The sequence below is a fragment of the Leucoraja erinacea genome, chromosome 2 (assembly GCF_028641065.1).
Source record: "Leucoraja erinacea ecotype New England chromosome 2, Leri_hhj_1, whole genome shotgun sequence".
Lineage (NCBI taxonomy): Eukaryota > Metazoa > Chordata > Chondrichthyes > Rajiformes > Rajidae > Leucoraja > Leucoraja erinaceus.
The window spans coordinates 138,890,024-138,906,337 of NC_073378.1; the positions used below are offsets into that span (position 1 = coordinate 138,890,024).

The 16,314-nt window shown below is 45.1% G+C and overlaps 1 protein-coding gene across 1 annotated transcript in view; it reads left to right on the forward strand.

Annotated features, from left to right (window-relative positions):
- Positions 1 to 16,314, forward strand: part of LOC129706219 (uncharacterized) — a 52,304-nt gene that overhangs the window by 10,320 nt on the left and 25,670 nt on the right. Inside the window, exons 2-8 of the mRNA XM_055650318.1 lie at positions 1,282 to 1,432; positions 1,527 to 1,594; positions 4,283 to 4,553; positions 7,590 to 7,647; positions 11,259 to 11,697; positions 12,176 to 12,357; positions 13,800 to 13,884. Coding sequence (XP_055506293.1) covers positions 1,282 to 1,432; positions 1,527 to 1,594; positions 4,283 to 4,553; positions 7,590 to 7,647; positions 11,259 to 11,697; positions 12,176 to 12,357; positions 13,800 to 13,884 — 1,254 coding nt within the window. The remainder of the gene's footprint in view (positions 1 to 1,281; positions 1,433 to 1,526; positions 1,595 to 4,282; positions 4,554 to 7,589; positions 7,648 to 11,258; positions 11,698 to 12,175; positions 12,358 to 13,799; positions 13,885 to 16,314) is intronic.

A 16,314-nucleotide genomic window follows, 5' to 3' on the forward strand; every position in this document is an offset into this window, starting at 1 on the left:
TTCACACAAAGCGTGGTGGGTTTATGGAACAAGCTGCCTGAGACTGTAGTTGATGCTGGGACTATCCCATCGTTTAAGAAACAGTTAGATACATACATGAATAGGACAGATTTGGAGGGATGTGGACCAAGCGCAGCCTAGTGGGAATAGTGTAGCTGGGATATTGTTGGCTGGCGTGGGCAAATTGGGCCGAAGTGCTTTTTTCCACAATGTATCACTCTGTGCCTCCTTGACTCTACGACTCAAAATTAAAGGGCACTCTTTTAGAAAGGAGATGAGGGGGCACTTCTTTAATCAGAGGATAGTTAATTCTGGAATGTGGAATTCATTGTCACAGAGGGCTGTGAAAGCCAATTCAGTGGATATTTGAAGGCAGCGATAGACATGCTCTTAATTAGAATGGGTGTCAAAGGTTATGGGGAGAATGCAGGAACATGGGATTAGGAGGCAGAGATCAGCCATGATTGAATGCGGGAGTAGACTCGGTGGACAAAATTGCCTAATTCAACTCCTATGACTTGAACTTGAATTGTAATAGAAAAGTGTTTTGAAGAATATGGACCAAATGTGGAAATTGGACTAGTTTAGATGGGGCATCTTGGTTGGCATGGGAGGGTTGCGCCAGAGGTCATATTTCAGGGCTGTATGACACTTTATGTACAGGAAACGGAACAATAAAAGTCTTACTCGTTGCAGCCTATCAAGCCTGCAAACACAATAGTCATAGAATGATAACAATCCAAATATATTATATAGAGCAACAACTTGGAGATAAGTAAATAATGTTATTTAATACAATTAATTAATATTAATATTCTATATTAAAATAAATTAATTTTCAGTAATGCGAAGATGTACACAAAAAACTGGAGTAACTCAGCGGGATAGGCAGCATCTCAGGAGAGAAGGATTGAGTGACGTTTCGGGTCAAGTCCCTTCTTCAGAATGCGTGGACGCCACACAAGAATAGTGCAAAACCAAAGGCGCAGTGCATCAAAAGACAATATCCACAGAGGATCATATTTGCTGGGGTTAATGTTGTGCAGTGTTCATGAGGCTAATGGTTACTGAGAAGAAGCTGCTCTGTAACCTGGTGATCACATTTTTCAGGCTCGTGTTCCTTCTTCCCCATAGTAACACCGAAATAGGGTGGTGGGACTTGATGTTGATGCTGGCTGCCTTTTGGGGCAGCCCCTACAGAATATCCCTTGGATGGTTGTGTGGTCGGTGTCTGTGATGGACCGGGCAGTGTCCACAACTCCCTGTAATCTCTTGTCCAAGGTAGGAACAGCTTCCAGACAATCGGCGAAGTTCTTGTCTGCTCTCAAACACCTGAAATGAGGTTGATATTTAGGATTGATTCGTTGCTACCAACTGGGGAAGATCTGGCCCGAGATGGAAACAAGAGCATTCATGGGTTGCTGGGGACTGGGTCAGGGCTGAGAGACTGTCCCGGAGATGAGATGTGTTCACACTGGACCCTGTGAAACTGACAGGTTCTGATCATGTTGTTTATTCCCGCACAGAATGACTCTGCTCATCCTGCTGGCATTGAGCTGCCAGCCCACCACACCCATCCGACCGAAGAGAGAAGGTAAGTTCCAATCCTGGAGTCAAGGTCATGCGTCTTGAGAGTTTTATTGTCATATATCCCAGATAGAACAATGAAATCCTCACTTGCAGTAGCACAACAGAATGTGTAAACTTAGTATACTGTAAACAATATAATAACGAGAGATAAAAAGTTCAGCGACTATATATATATATATATATACACACGCACACACATACATGCACATATACTTGCACGCAAAAAAACCCATAATATGCAATAATAACAATAATAGTCTATGTAGTCCAGAGGTTAATGAGGTTGTGGTGTTTAGTAGCCGAATGGCTGCAGCTATTCCTGCACCTGGACATTGCAGTTTTCAGGCTCCTGTTCCTTTTTCCCAATGGCAGGGGTGAAGTGAGTGTGCGGTCAGGGTAGTGTGGGTCGCTGATTATGCTGGCTGCCTTTTTGAGACGGCGATTCCGGTAAATCCCTTCGATGGTGGGAAGATCACAGTCAGTGATGGACTGGGCAGTGTTTTTGAATACAGAGGGCGGCATGGTGGCACAGCGTTTGAGTTGCTACCTCACAGCGCTTGCAGCACCAGAGGCCCAGGTTCGTTCCCGACCATGTGTACTATCTCTGTGGAATTTATCTGTTTTCCCCGTGACCGCGTTGGGTTTCTCCGAGATATCAGTTTCCTCCCACACTCCAACGACGTACAGGTATGTAGCGCATATTGGCTGGGCATATGTGTAAATAGAATTGTCCGTAGTGCGTGTAGGATAGTGTTCATGTGCGGGGATTGCTTTCAGCCGGAGAGAAGAAAGGAAGAGGTGGAGACAGTGGGCCGTGGGAGAGCTCGTAAGGGGAGGGGAAAGAGGGAGAAAGCAAGGACTATTTGAAATTGGAAAAGTCAATGTTCATAGCACTGGGGTGTTAACTACCCAAGCGAAATATGAGCTGCTGCGCCTCCAATTTGCGGTGGTACTCACTCTGGCCATGGACATATAGATAGATAGAGTAGTAGGTTTACGCAGGATCGACATGGCTTAGTTCAAATGTGAGAAGAGAAACAATCAATAGGAAGCTCAGGCGCAACATTCCCAAATAGTGGGTGGTGGGTATACGAAACGAGCTGCCAGAGAAAATAGGCGAGGCAGGTACAAAACAACATCCATAAAACATTTACAGTTAATTGACAAGTGGCAGAGAAGGATGGAGGGTAGATAGGCAGGGAGAGGGGGGGGGGGCAGAGAGGAAGGGGGCAGAGAGGGAGTGGGGGCATAGAGGAAGGGGGCAGAGAGGAAGGGGGAAAAAAGAAAGAGGGGGAGGGGGTCAGAGAAGGGATGGCAAAGGGGAGGGGGGCACGGGTCCTCCCCTCTCCTCCTACCTCACCCCTCTCCTCTCATACCTCCTCCCCCTCTCTCCCCCTCTCATCCCCTATTCTTCACGCCCTCACTCTCCACCATCTTTCTCCCTCCTTCCACTGCCCCCGCCCCCCCCCCCCCCCCCCCGTCCCCTCTCCCCCCGTCCCTCTCCCCCCTCTACTCCCCACTCTCTCTCTCTCTTTCTCTGCCTCGTGGCTGCACATTGAACATTCTGCACAACTTGCAGCCAGGATCAAAGGCAATAGATTTTAAAATTGTCAGATTGGCCAACTATTTTTGTACAAAACTGGGGAAATAAGTAATCAAAGTTTCAGATGAGTGCAGACCCGTTGGGTCTGTTCCCCTTTTGCGGTTGAGGGGGATGACGGCATACGGCGTCGGAGACACTAACCACCCTCTCACACACACACACCAACTACCCCCCCCCCCCCCCCCCCCCCGGGTATTGGGGAGGAGGGGAGAGGGAGAGGGAGGAGAGATGGGGCGAGAGGGGAGGAGAGAGAGAGGGGAGGAGTGCGATGGGAGGTGAGGGAGGAGGAGATAGAGAGGAAAAGAGAGAGGGGATAGAGAGAGAGTGACGAGGGATATAGGGGAGAGAGGGGCGGGGAGGGAGACGGTTGGAGAGAGAGGTGAGAGGGAGAGGGGGGAGAGAGATAGGTGGAGAGAGGGAGGAGAGAGAGAGAGGGGGAGAGGGGGAGAGAGAGAGGGGGGGAGAGGAGGCGAGTGAGATAGATAGATAGATAGATAGATAGATAGATAGATAGATAGATAGATAGAGAGAGAGAGAGAGAGAGATAGATAGATAGATAGATAGATAGATAGATAGATAGATAGATAGATAGATAGATAGATAGATAGAGAGATAGATAGATAGATAGATAGGTAGGTAGGTAGGTAGGTAGGTAGGTAGGTAGGTAGGTAGATAGATAGATAGATAGATAGATAGATAGATAGATAGATAGATAGAGAGATAGATAGATAGTTAGATAGATAGATAGATAGATAGGATAGATAGATAGATAGATAGATAGATAGATAGATAGATAGATAGATAGATAGATAGATAGATAGATAGATAGATAGATAGATAGATAGATAGATAGATAGATAGATAGATAGATAGATAGATAGATAGATAGATAGATAGATAGATAGATAGATAGATAGATAGATAGATAGATAGATAGATAGATAGATAGATAGATAGAAAATGCTTGTTTCCGTGCTGTGGGGGGGGGGTCTATTACAATAATAATTGATTGAGATGCGAGACAGCCTGATGTCCGATGTGTCATGAGTTAACTCTTGTTGATGAGAGCATTATGTTTGCATCCAACAGTAAACGTGGCACGTACTGGATTGGCGTCACACTCCAGCACCAGTCACGATAACATTGCCATCCTAGCTATTGATGGCAACATGAATACGAAAACATCCTGTTCATTAACACAGAAAAGCCTAAACCCATGGTGGCTGCTTGACTTACGAGGAGAGTACTCAGTGAGAGAGGTCCGAATCACCAACAGAATGGATTGCTGCTCTGAACGGATTCTGGGAGCTGAGATCTACATCGGGAGCTCACCATTGCTAAATGGGAATTCCACCAATCTGTGAGTGTACAGGGCAAGGGTTGGTCTATTCCATCAGTGTGTGGTGGGCAGCCTATCTTTTCTCCAGCTGGGGGAAGGGGTTGCGAATGTAGAACAGCGGGTAGAAGACAAGGGTGACGTGTCAATTTACAACAGCAGAAAGAACCAACGTTTACTAAAGAGAGTCCATCACAGATGTCTAAGAATAGAAAGGTCCATAGTGAGGGGAGATGCGGCAGAAACAGAGAAATGTGTTGTAGCTGTTGGTGGACTTGCACGTTGCGGGGAGGGTGCACGTGTATTCCAGGCAAGTAATTGGGTCAATGTTAGGCGGGGCAAGGGGCAGAGGCAGGGACTTGAGAGTACCCCGGTGGTTGTACACCTTGACAATGTACTCCTGTTTGAGTACTGTTGGGGGACTCCGGTACAGAGACCGGCCTTGTTGCTCAGAAGGGCAAGGAAAAGAAGAGGAGGGCAGTAGTAATAGGGGACTCTATAGTTAGGGGGTCAGATAGGCGATTCTGTGAACGCAGTCTGGAGACCCGGATGGTAGTTTGCGTCCCTGGTGCCAGGGTCTGGGATGTGTCTGAACGTGTACAAGATATCCTGAAATGGGAGGGAGAGGAACCCGAGGTCGTGGTGCATATAGGTACCAATGACATAGGTAGAAATAGAGAAGAGGTCCTGAAAGGAGTATTTAGGGAGTTATGAGGAGAGCTAAGGAGAAGGACCACAAAGGTAACAATCTCGGGATTACTGCCTATGCCACGCGACAGTGAGAGTAGGAATGGAGCGGGGTGGAGGATAAATGCGTAGCAGAAGGACTGGTGCAGAGGGCAGGGATTCAAGTGTCAGGATCATTGGGACCTATTTTGTGGAAGGTGTGACCTGTACAAAAAGGACGGGTTGCACTTGAATCAGAGGGTGAGCAATATTCTGGCGGGGCGATTTGCAAAGGCTACTGCGGAGACTTTAAACCAGAACGGTTGGGAGGAGGGACGATAATAGAGAAAGCTAGAAGACAGTTTGTGAGGCAGGAGGCAGAGAAGGGAAGCACTCAGACCCAACATGTAGGGGGGAAAGAAGCAAAACATTATAAACAGAGAATAAGAGGTGGTGGGTTCCTTAAATGTGTGAGCAGAGAGATAGAGGGATGTAAAATGAGGGTAGAAGCAATAGGTAGCAATGTGAAAAGTTAAAGTGGCAGGCAGACAAACCCAGGGCAAAAATCAAAAAGGGCAACTTTTCAACATAATTGTATAAGGGGTAAGAGCGTTGTAAAAACAAGTCTGAAGGCTTTGTGTCTCAATGCAAGGAGCATTCGCAATAAGGTGGATGAGTTGAATGTGCAGATAGCTTTTAGTTATTATGATATAGTTGGGATCACGGAGACATGCTCCAGGGTGACCAAGGCTTGGAGCTGAACATCCAGGGATATTCAATATTCAGGAGGGAAGACAGAAATGAAAATGAGATGGGGTGGCGTTGCTGGTTAGAGAGGAGATTAACGCAATGGAGGGCATTAGCTTGGACGATGTGGAATCGATATGGGTAGCGCTGTAAAACACTAAGGGGCAGAAAACGCTAGTGGGTGGTGTGTAGGGGCCACCTAACAGTAGTAGTGGAGTTGAGGTGACATCAAACAGGAAATTCGAAATGCGTGCAACAAAGGTAAAACACTTATAATGGGTGACTTCAATCTACATATAAATTGGGTGAATCAAATTGGCAAAGGTGCTGAGGATCAGGATTCTTGGAATGTATGCGGGATAGTTTTCAAAACCAACATGTAGAGGAACCAACGAGAGAGCAGGCTATTCTAGATAGTGTATTGAGTAATGAGGGGTAGTTAGCAGTTTTCATGTACGTGGCCCCTTGGGCAAGAGTGACCATAATATCGTTGAGTTCTTCATTAGGATGGCGAGTGACATTGTTAATTCAGAAACAATGGTTCTGATCTTAAAGAAAGGAAACTTTGAGAGTATGAGACGTGATTTGGCCAAGATTGACTGGCAATTGATTCTTAAAGGGTTGACAGTGGATATGCAATGGAAGGTATTTGAAGACTGCATGGATGAACTACAACAATTGTTCATCCCAGTTTTAGCAAAATAATAAATCAGGGAAGGTTGTGCATCCGTGGATAACAAGGGAAATCAGGGATAGTATCAAAACAAAAGATGAAGCGTCCAAATTAGCCAGAATAAGCAGCATACCGGAGGGCTGGGAGAAATGCAGAGTCCAGCAGAGGAGGACAAAGGGCTTAATTAGGAAAGGGAAAAATAGATTATGAAATAAAAGTGGCAGGGTACATGGAAATTGACTGCAAAAGTTGTTATAGATATGTGAAGAGAAAGAGATTAGTTAAAACATATGTAGGTCCCTTGCAGTCAGAAACAGGTAAGTTGATCATGGGGAACAAGGGCATGGCAGACCAATTGAATAACTACGTTGGTTCCGTCTTCACTAAGGAAGGCATGATGAATCTTCTGGAAATAGCAGGGGACCGTGGGTCAAATGAGATGGATGAACTGAGTGAAATTCAGGTTAGCCGGGAAGTGGTGTTAGGTAAATTGGATGGATTAAAGACCGATAAATCCCCAGGGCCGGATAGGCTGCATTCCACTGTTCTTAGCCCCAGAAATAGTGGATGCATTAGTGATAATATTTCAAAACTGGATGATTCTGGAGTAGTTCCTGAGGATTGGAGGGTAGATAATGTAACCCCGCTTTTTAAAAAGAGAGGGAGAGAGAAAACGGGGAATTACAGACCAGTTAGTCTAACATCGGTAGTGGATAGACTGCTAGAGTCAGTTATTAAAGATGGGATAGCAGCACATTTGGAAAGTGGTGAAATCATTGGACAAAGTCAGCATGGATTTACGAATGGTAAATCTTGTCTGACGAATCGTATCACATTTTTCGAGGATGTAACTAGTAGAGTGGATAAGGGAGAACCAGTGGATGTGTTATATCTGGACTTTCAGAAGGCTTTCGACAAGGTCCCAGATAAGAGATTAGTTTACAAACTTAAAGCACACGGTATTGGGGGTTCAGTATTGATGTGGATAATGAATTAACTGGCAAACGGGAAGCAAAGAGTAGGCGTAAACGGGTAATTTTCATCATGGCAGGGTAGTGACTAGTGGGGTACAGCAAGGCTCAGTGCTGGGACAACAGCTATTTACAATATATATTAGTGATTTAGTCGAGGTAATAGAATGCAACATCTCAAAGTTTGCGGATGACACGAAGCTGGGGGCAGTGTTAGCTGCGAGGGAAGTGCTAGGAGGCTGCAACACTGTTTTTATTCCAGAATAAACGTGGGTCATCTCAGGAACTGAGCTTTGGGTAGGGCTACATTGTGTAAGGCTGCATTGTCCTTTTCCCCTTCATCTCTGTCCCTTGGTCTTCAATTCACCTAATCTGACCACGAAACTCTGTGTCACAACACTATCGATTCCTCTCATGTTTGTATACACCTCTTTTAGATTACCCCTCATCCTCCTGCACTACAAGGAATAGAGTGTCATTTGACTCACATTCTGCCTATAGCTGAGACCTTCTAGCCGTGGCAATAGCCTCGTAAATCCTCTCTGCACCCATTCCAACTTGGCAACATCTATATTACTAAAAGTCTCATCTTGACCATTTCCTATTGCACTACATATTGATTTAAGAAAAAACGCTGCGACTTACAGCTGAGATTTTTTGGGCATCTTACTCAGAGTCCCCCTCCCCAGGTCAGGACAATAAGATTGTTCCCATCGATGAAAAATAAAATACTTATTAATGTTTAAAAAATGTTGAGATTCTCTCTCCTGAACGCCACGCCCCTTCCAGAGGGACTAGAAAACCCGGAAGTGTGGAGGTGCCTCAGTTCTCTGCAAGATGGGGAGCGAGAGGTTGCAATTCTCAGTCTGCTTTGAATAACACTGAACACATGTATTCTAAACTGTGAGTGGCTTTAATGGCCTGTTAGTGCCCTTAATGTGGGTTGAAAATGTAGTTTGAAAATGCAAATGTGTTTTTTTTTGTTTCAAAATGCAAAGTGTGTTTTGGTTTGAAATGCAAAAGTGTGTTTTGGTTTGAGAATGCTAACGTTTAGTTATCTAATTGAAAAGTTGGTTTGAGAATGCTAAAATTGCCTTGCCTAATTGAAAAGTTTGTTTAAGAATGTTAAAGTTGCCTTGCCTAATTGAAAAATCGGTTTGAGAATGGTAAAGTTGCCTTGCCTAATTCAAAAATTGGTTTAAGAATGCTAAAGTTGCCTTTCCTACTTGAAAATTTGGTTTGAGAACGCTAAAGTGCCTTGTCCAATTGAAAAGTAGGCTTGAGAATGCTAAAGTTCCCTTGTCGAAATGAAAAGTTGGCTTGAGAATGCCTTGCCCAATTGAAATGTTGGTTTGAGAATGCCTTGCCTAATTGAAAAGTTGGTTTGTGAATGCCTTGCCTAATTGAAATGGTTTGAGAATGCCTTGCCAAATTGAAAAGGTGGTTGAGAATGCTAATGTTGCCTTGCCTAATTCAAAAGTTGGTTTGAGAACGCAAAAGTTGCCTTGCATAATTGAAAAGTTAGTTTGAGATGCTAAAGTTGCCTTGCCTAATTGAAAGGTTGGTTTGAGAATCCTTTCCCTAATTGATAAGTTGATTTTAGAATGCCTTGCCTAAATGAAAAGTTGCTTTGAGAATGCTAAAGTTGCCTTGCCTAACTGAAAAGTTGGTATGAGAATGCAAAAGTTGCGTTGCCTAATTGAAACGTTGGTTTTTGAATGCAAAAATTGCCTTGCCGTCCATATAATTAAACGTCTAATCTTGAACACTTCCTGTTTGCGCTGTATATTGATTTTACCAAAAACGCTACCACGTGCGGCTGTGATTTTTGGCCATCTTACTCGGAATTCCCCTCCGCCCATCAGGTGCCGAGGATTTTTCCCATCGATTAAAAGTAAAAGAGTTATTAGTGTTTAAAAATGTTGTGATTCTCTCTTCCTGTCAATGATGCCATGAAGACTGTGGTGGGCGGGACAATAATACCTGCAAGTGGAGGCGTGGCTCAGTCCCTGCAAGAAGGGGAGGGAGAGGTCACGACGCTCTGTGTTTAGTGGCCTTGCACCCTGCTTGAAATGGTATGAAACTGCATGTGAATCTGATGGCCTTGCGCCCTGCTTGAAGTGGTAGGAAACTGCTCTCGAATTTGGTGGTCTTCCACCCTCCTTGAAGTGGTATAAAACTGCACTCGAATTTGGTGGCCTTGCACCCTACTTGAAGTGGCAGGAAACTGCACTTGAATTTAGTGACCTTGCACCTGCTTGAAGTGGTATGAACTGCACTTGAATTTGGTGGCCTTGCACCCTGCTTGAAGTGGTATGACACTGCACTCGAATTTGGTGGCCTTACACCCTGCTTGGAGTGGTATGACCCTGCACTCGAACTTGGTAGTCTTGCACCCTATTTGAAGTGGCATTTCACGTAATAGCCGTGAGTTAACTGCCAGCCCACCAGCCTTGAGTGAGTGAGCTGCCAGCAAACCAGGTTATGATGATTGAGCCGCCTGCCCAAGAATCCATTCGGCCCATATGTCCATACCAGCCCTCTGTAAAGCAGTCCCTTCAGTCCCCAACACCCATACTAGCGCTGCAGACCCCCCCCCCCCGACCACCAATATTGGAGTTGGTGGGGAGGTGGAATATTGCGTTGATGGACCAGCCCTCCCGTGTGAAGCTGAGACCCAACGGGTCCCACCTAGTCTAGTCGTCCCCATAACATGGTGCCCAGAACTGAACACGATACCCTTACTGCGGCCTCACGGATGTCTTAGACAACTACAACATGACCTCCTAACGTCTACACTTAATATAGACACAAAATGCTCGAGTAACACAGTGGGACTGGCAAGATCTCTGGAGAGCAGGAATGGGTAACGTTTCGGGTCGAGATCCTTCTTCAGACTTTTGTTTAAACCAGCATCTGCAGATCCTTCCTTCACATTCTTATTCAATAACCTGTTTGATGAACGGCAATGTGCCAAAGCCATTTAGACCACCCTATCTATCTGTGACTCCATCACACACTGCACTTCTAGATCCCACTGCTCTACAACTTTCCCCAGAGCCTTCTGTTTTGAATTCCACCAACCATTCCCCAGCCCACCTGATAGATCAAGCTCTTGCTGCAATTTTTCACAAATAACTTCACATTCTGCAAAACCATCCACCGTTGTATCATCTGCAACCTTCCTAATCTTGTCATGTGTGTTATCTTCCTACTCATTGATATAAATGACAATCTTAAACGGGGCCAGCATCAAACCCTGAGGCACACCACAAGTCACAGGCCTGCAGTCCGAACATCAACCCCATCACCATCTGCTTCCTTCAATGAAGCCTTTGTTCTATCCATTCAGCTATCTCTCCTTGGATCCTATGCGATCTAACGTTCGAGAGCAGACTACCATGTGGGACATTGTCAAATGTTTTGCTGAACATATGAACATCTTCTGCTCTGACCTCATTTGGATATCTTCCACAAACTCCGTCAGATTTGTGAATCACGACCACCCACGTACAAAACCATGTCGACTCTCCCTAATCAGCCTTTGTCCATCTAAATTCATGTATATACTATCCCTCAGACCAATCTCCGCTTACTTTCCAAATACAGATGTTAAGATCACATCATAATTGTTATGTATCGTTAGGGACTAATGCGGCTGTCCCAGCCTAGACTAAGTATGTTCAGCATTCTAGAGGATTCGTCCCTAAGCTCCGGAAAAAGAAAGGGAGCCACACAAACCAGAACAACAACCCAACGTGTCACATCTTGAGGAAACACTCGTATAGGCCACGTCCCTGGCTCCAGGCGTTTTATGAGTGTGCTATTACAGGTGATCATTGTCACCATGTGACTCCCATATCTTTCAGCTGTGGAACCGTCCAGAAAGTATCCGGCAAAATCAGCGTCCGATGCGAAGGATTCGTGGGAAGATATTTGACTATTACGATCCCAGGAAAAAATAAAATACTGAGTGTCTGCGAGGTGGAAGTCTTTGCTTCAATGGTCCCGGAATTACATGACATAGGTAGGTGTAAACCGCGTGACATCGCTGGGTGTGTGCAGCCTACGGGCCACAGTCCATACGGAATAAATACAGAGGACCCAGCCTAAATCCCATTACTCCAGTCATTGTACGAGCTCAGACAATTTCTCCGCCACGACGTCACCCGCAAGCATCCCCAGGTCTGATTCAGTTGATCCCTGTATGCAGTTCTGATCACCCCATTGCAGGAGGGAAGTGGAGGTTTTAGAGGGTGCAGAGGGCTTACAAAAATGATGCATGGATTAGAAGGTGTTAGATGTGAGAAGAGGTTACACATACTTGCATTGTTTTCTCTGTCGCATCGGAAGTTGAGGGGAGACCAGATATAAGTGTATAACATTGTGAAAGGCATAAGATAGTCTGGAGCTTTTTTCCACAGGTCGGAAATAGAGTATATACATATATTAAAGACCATGAAAGAAGAGAAAACGGAAAGGTCTGAAGGGGGAAAAGTATATTGAATTGGATGGATTTCACCCTCGGGCTCTGAAAGACGTGGCTTCAAATATAGTGGAGGCATTAATTGTGAATTTTCACGAATCAGGTGTTCCATATGATTGGAAAATTGCAAATATTACTCCGTTGTACAAGAAGGTGGAGCCTGCACCTGCCACCGCATCCAGCACTGACGACCTGGCATTCAATGTGAGCACAGAGGATGTCAGGAGAGCACTCCGCAGTGTCAACCCCAGGAAGGCTGCTGGCCCAGATGGCATCCCAGGGATAGTATTGCGGGACTGTGCTGACCAGTTAGCTGAGATTTTTAGCGACATATTTAACCTCTCTCTGTCAACATGCACTGTTCCTAAATGCTTCAAGACTGCTCCCATCGTGCCTGTTCCCAAAAATACATCTATCACCAGTTTGAACAGCAACCGACCTGTTGCTCTCACTTCAACTGTTTTGAAGTGCTTTGAAAGGCTGGTCCTGGCCCACATTAAATCCTGACTCCCACCCACTGGATCAGCATCAGTTTGCATATAGAGCTGATAGGTCAACAGAGGACGCCATCAACATAGCTTTACATTATGTACTGTCTCAGCTGGATCGCCCTGGCTCATATGTGAGGATGTTGTTTGTAGATTTTAGTTCTGCATTCAATACCATCATCCCCAGCAGAATGCTGCACAAACTGTCTGACCTGGATGTAAATGCCAACACATGCAGATGGATCAAGGACTTCCTAATAGATGGTCCACAGACTGTCAGGATGGGGTCCAATCACTCCCCAGTCCTGGCGCTCAGCACAGGAACGCCAGAAGGTTGTGTGCTGAGTCCGAACTTATACACAATATACACCCATGACTGCACACATATACACAGCACAAACCGGATCATCAAGTTTGCAGATGACTCGACTGTGGTGGGGCTGATAAATAACAACGACGAGTCTGCCTACAGAGATGAAGTCCAAAAACTGAATGTCTGGTGATTTTTAAATAACCTAGTACTCAACCCAACCCAAACAAAAGAACGGGTTATTGACTTCAGGAGGAGGAGAGAGGAACCTGCTCTTCTCTACATCAAAGGAGACACGGTGGAGAGAGTCACTGACTTTACGTTCCTGGGAATATACATCTCCCTGGAGCTCAAATGGCCAATGAACACCGTCACTCTCGTGAAGAAGTCACAGCAGCGGCTGTATGTCCTGAGGTCTCTGCGGAGAGCAAAGGTTTCACAGCCGCTGCTGCTGTCCTTCTACCGGTGCGCCGTGGAAAGTATCCTCTCCTATGGCATCTTGGTGTGGTTTTCTGCTGCACTGTGGCTGAGAGGAAGGCGCTGCAGAGAGTTATTAAAACTGCGCAGAGCATCACAAATACTCAACTGGCCTCCCTGGATGACATATGCAGGGCCCGATGCTTGCGCCGGGCCACAAACATGAAGCAGGCCACATCTCACCCTGCCAACCACCTTTTCACTCTGCCACCCTCTGGGAGGCGAAACAGGTTTCAGAAGGCTCGCACCGGTCGACTAAAATATAGTTTCTACCCATGTGCGATAAAACATAACTTAACACTAACAGAGAACACTGGGGGAAGCACAATATAATTCGGGGTGCAACATAATGCGCAATATTATTTTAAAATATTTCTAATACCTATTTATTATTTTGTTTACTGATCTTGTGTATATGTGAGTCAATTACTGTTGTGTTTTGTTCGTTTTAGATATTTTACCCTGTGTATCCTATGTACACACCGAAGGAGATGCAATGCAATTTCGTTGTACAGCTGGTGCGCAATGACAATAAACGTAATTCAATTCAATTCAATTCGATTCAATTCAGAAGTGAACAAAACGAAAGAGTGGACACTATTGGGGAGTTAGCCAGAATTCAGTGGCAGGGCAGTGGCAGTGTAGATAGGGTGGTAAAGAAAGATTTTGTTCTGCTAGCCTTAATAAACCAGAGCAATGTGTATAGAAGTTGGGATGTCATGTTAAAATTGTACAACGCATTGGTGAAACCAATTCTGGTGTATGGTGTACAATTTTGGTCGCCCAATTATAGGAAAGATGTCAACAAAATTGAGAGAGTACAGAGGAGATTTACTAGAATGTTGCCTGGGTTTCAACAACTAAGTTACAGAGAAAGGTTGAATAAGTTAGGTCTTTATTCTATGGAGCGCAGAAGGTTAAGGGGGGACTTGATAGAGGTCTTTAAAATGATGAGAGGGGTGTACAGAGTTGATGTGGACAAGCTATTCCCTTTGAGAATAGGGACGATTCAAACAAGAGGACATGACTTCAGAATTAAGGGACAGAGGTTTAGGGGTAACATGAGGGGGAACTTCTTTACTCAGCGAGTGGTAGCGTTGTGGAATGAGCTTTCTGTGGAAGTGGTGGAGGCAGGTTCGTTGGTATCATTTAAAAATAAATTGGATAGGCATAGAGATGAGAAGTGAATGGAGAGTTATAGTATGAGTGCAGGCAGGTGGGACTAAGGGAAACACGTGTTCGGCACGGACATGTAGGGCCGAGATGGCCTGTTTCCGTGCTGTATTTGTTATATGTTTATATGGAAAACGGTTTACCCTTTGAAATTGGCTCGATTCTGTTTGCTCCCACAATATGGAACAAAAAACCCTTTAGTGAAAACACTATAACATACAGTGGAAAGATGTCAACAAAATAGAGAGAGTACAGAGGAGATTTACTAGAATGTTGCCTGGGTTTCAGCAACTAAATTACAGAGAAAGGTTGAATAAGTTTCGTCTTTATTCTTTGGAGCGCAGAAGGTTGAGGGGGGGGGGGGGGGGACTTAATAGAGGTCTTTAAAATGGTGAGAGGGATAGACAGAGTTGACGTGGATAAGCTTTTCCCATTGAAATTCAAACAAGAGGACATTACTTCACAATTAAGGGACAGAAGTTTAAGGGTAACATGAGGGGGAACATCTTTACTCAGAGAGTGGTAGCTGTGTGGAATGAACTTCCAGTGGAAACGGTGGACTGGTTCGATTTTATGATTTTAAAAATCCATTGGATAGGTATATGGATGGGAAAGGAATTGAGTGTTATGGTCTAAGTGCACCTAGATGGGACTAGGGGGAGATAAGTGTTCGGTACGGACGTGTAGGGCCGAGATGGCCTGTTTACGTTCAGTAATTGATATATAGTTATATGTTTGTATAGGGCAGATTTTAGCATCCATCTTAAAGGAAGAGGGTCCAGAGTTCTTCGAAGCCCGTGATCAAATGGGCCGATAATCAGCATGGTTTTGTTTAAGGGAGATGAACCTATTGGAAATGCATGAGAATGTAAACTGCAGGAATAGACGAAGTATAGACGGTGGATGTGGTTTGCGTGGATTTGTAAAACGTCTTTGCTAAGGTGCCGCCAGGTGGGTTGCTGAAGATGATGAGAGCCGATGGTATCAAGGGGAGATACTAGCATGGATAGCAGGTTGGCTGGATGACAGAATGCAATAAAGTGTCAATAAAGGGGTTTTTTAATGGTCGACTGCAAGTGACTCGGCTGCGAGTTCCGCTGGTGTGGGTGGTGGGTCCGCTTAACGTCGTGTGTGTATCAATGATTTGAATGAGGGAATTGAAGGCTTTGTGGCGAAGTTTTCACATGACACGAAGATAGGTGGAGGGGAGGGGTGGGGGGACAGGTAGAGTAGTCAAAGCAGGAACTGCGCCAAAACACTTGGACAGTTCGGGGGAGTGGGCTGAGAAGTGGCAGATGGAATACTGCGTAGCACAGTGTGGAGCCATGCATTTTGGCAGAAGTCTGGCGTAGACTATTTTCTAAGTGGGAGAGAATTCAGGTATCAGGGGTGCAATGGGACTTGGGAGTGTTGGTACAGGATTCCTCAAAAGTTAATTTGCAAGTCAAAACGGTAAGAAGGAAGGCAAATGCAATACAAGCATTTATTTTGAGAGGGCATGAATACAAAAATAGGAATGCCATGCTATTGTTTCATAAGGCACTGGTCAGACCACATTTGCAGTATTGAGAGCAATGTTGGGCCCCATATCTGAGGAAGAATGTGCTGGCGTTGGAGTGGATCCATAGGAGGTTTAAAAGAATGATCCCACGATTGACTGCAAAAATATGTGTGTTTGATGGCAATGAGCATGTACTCGTTTGAGCTTTGAATGATGAGTGGCCACTTCATTGAAACTTATCAAATAGTTATCGGCCTGGATGGAGTAGATGTGGAGAGAATGCTTCCACTAAG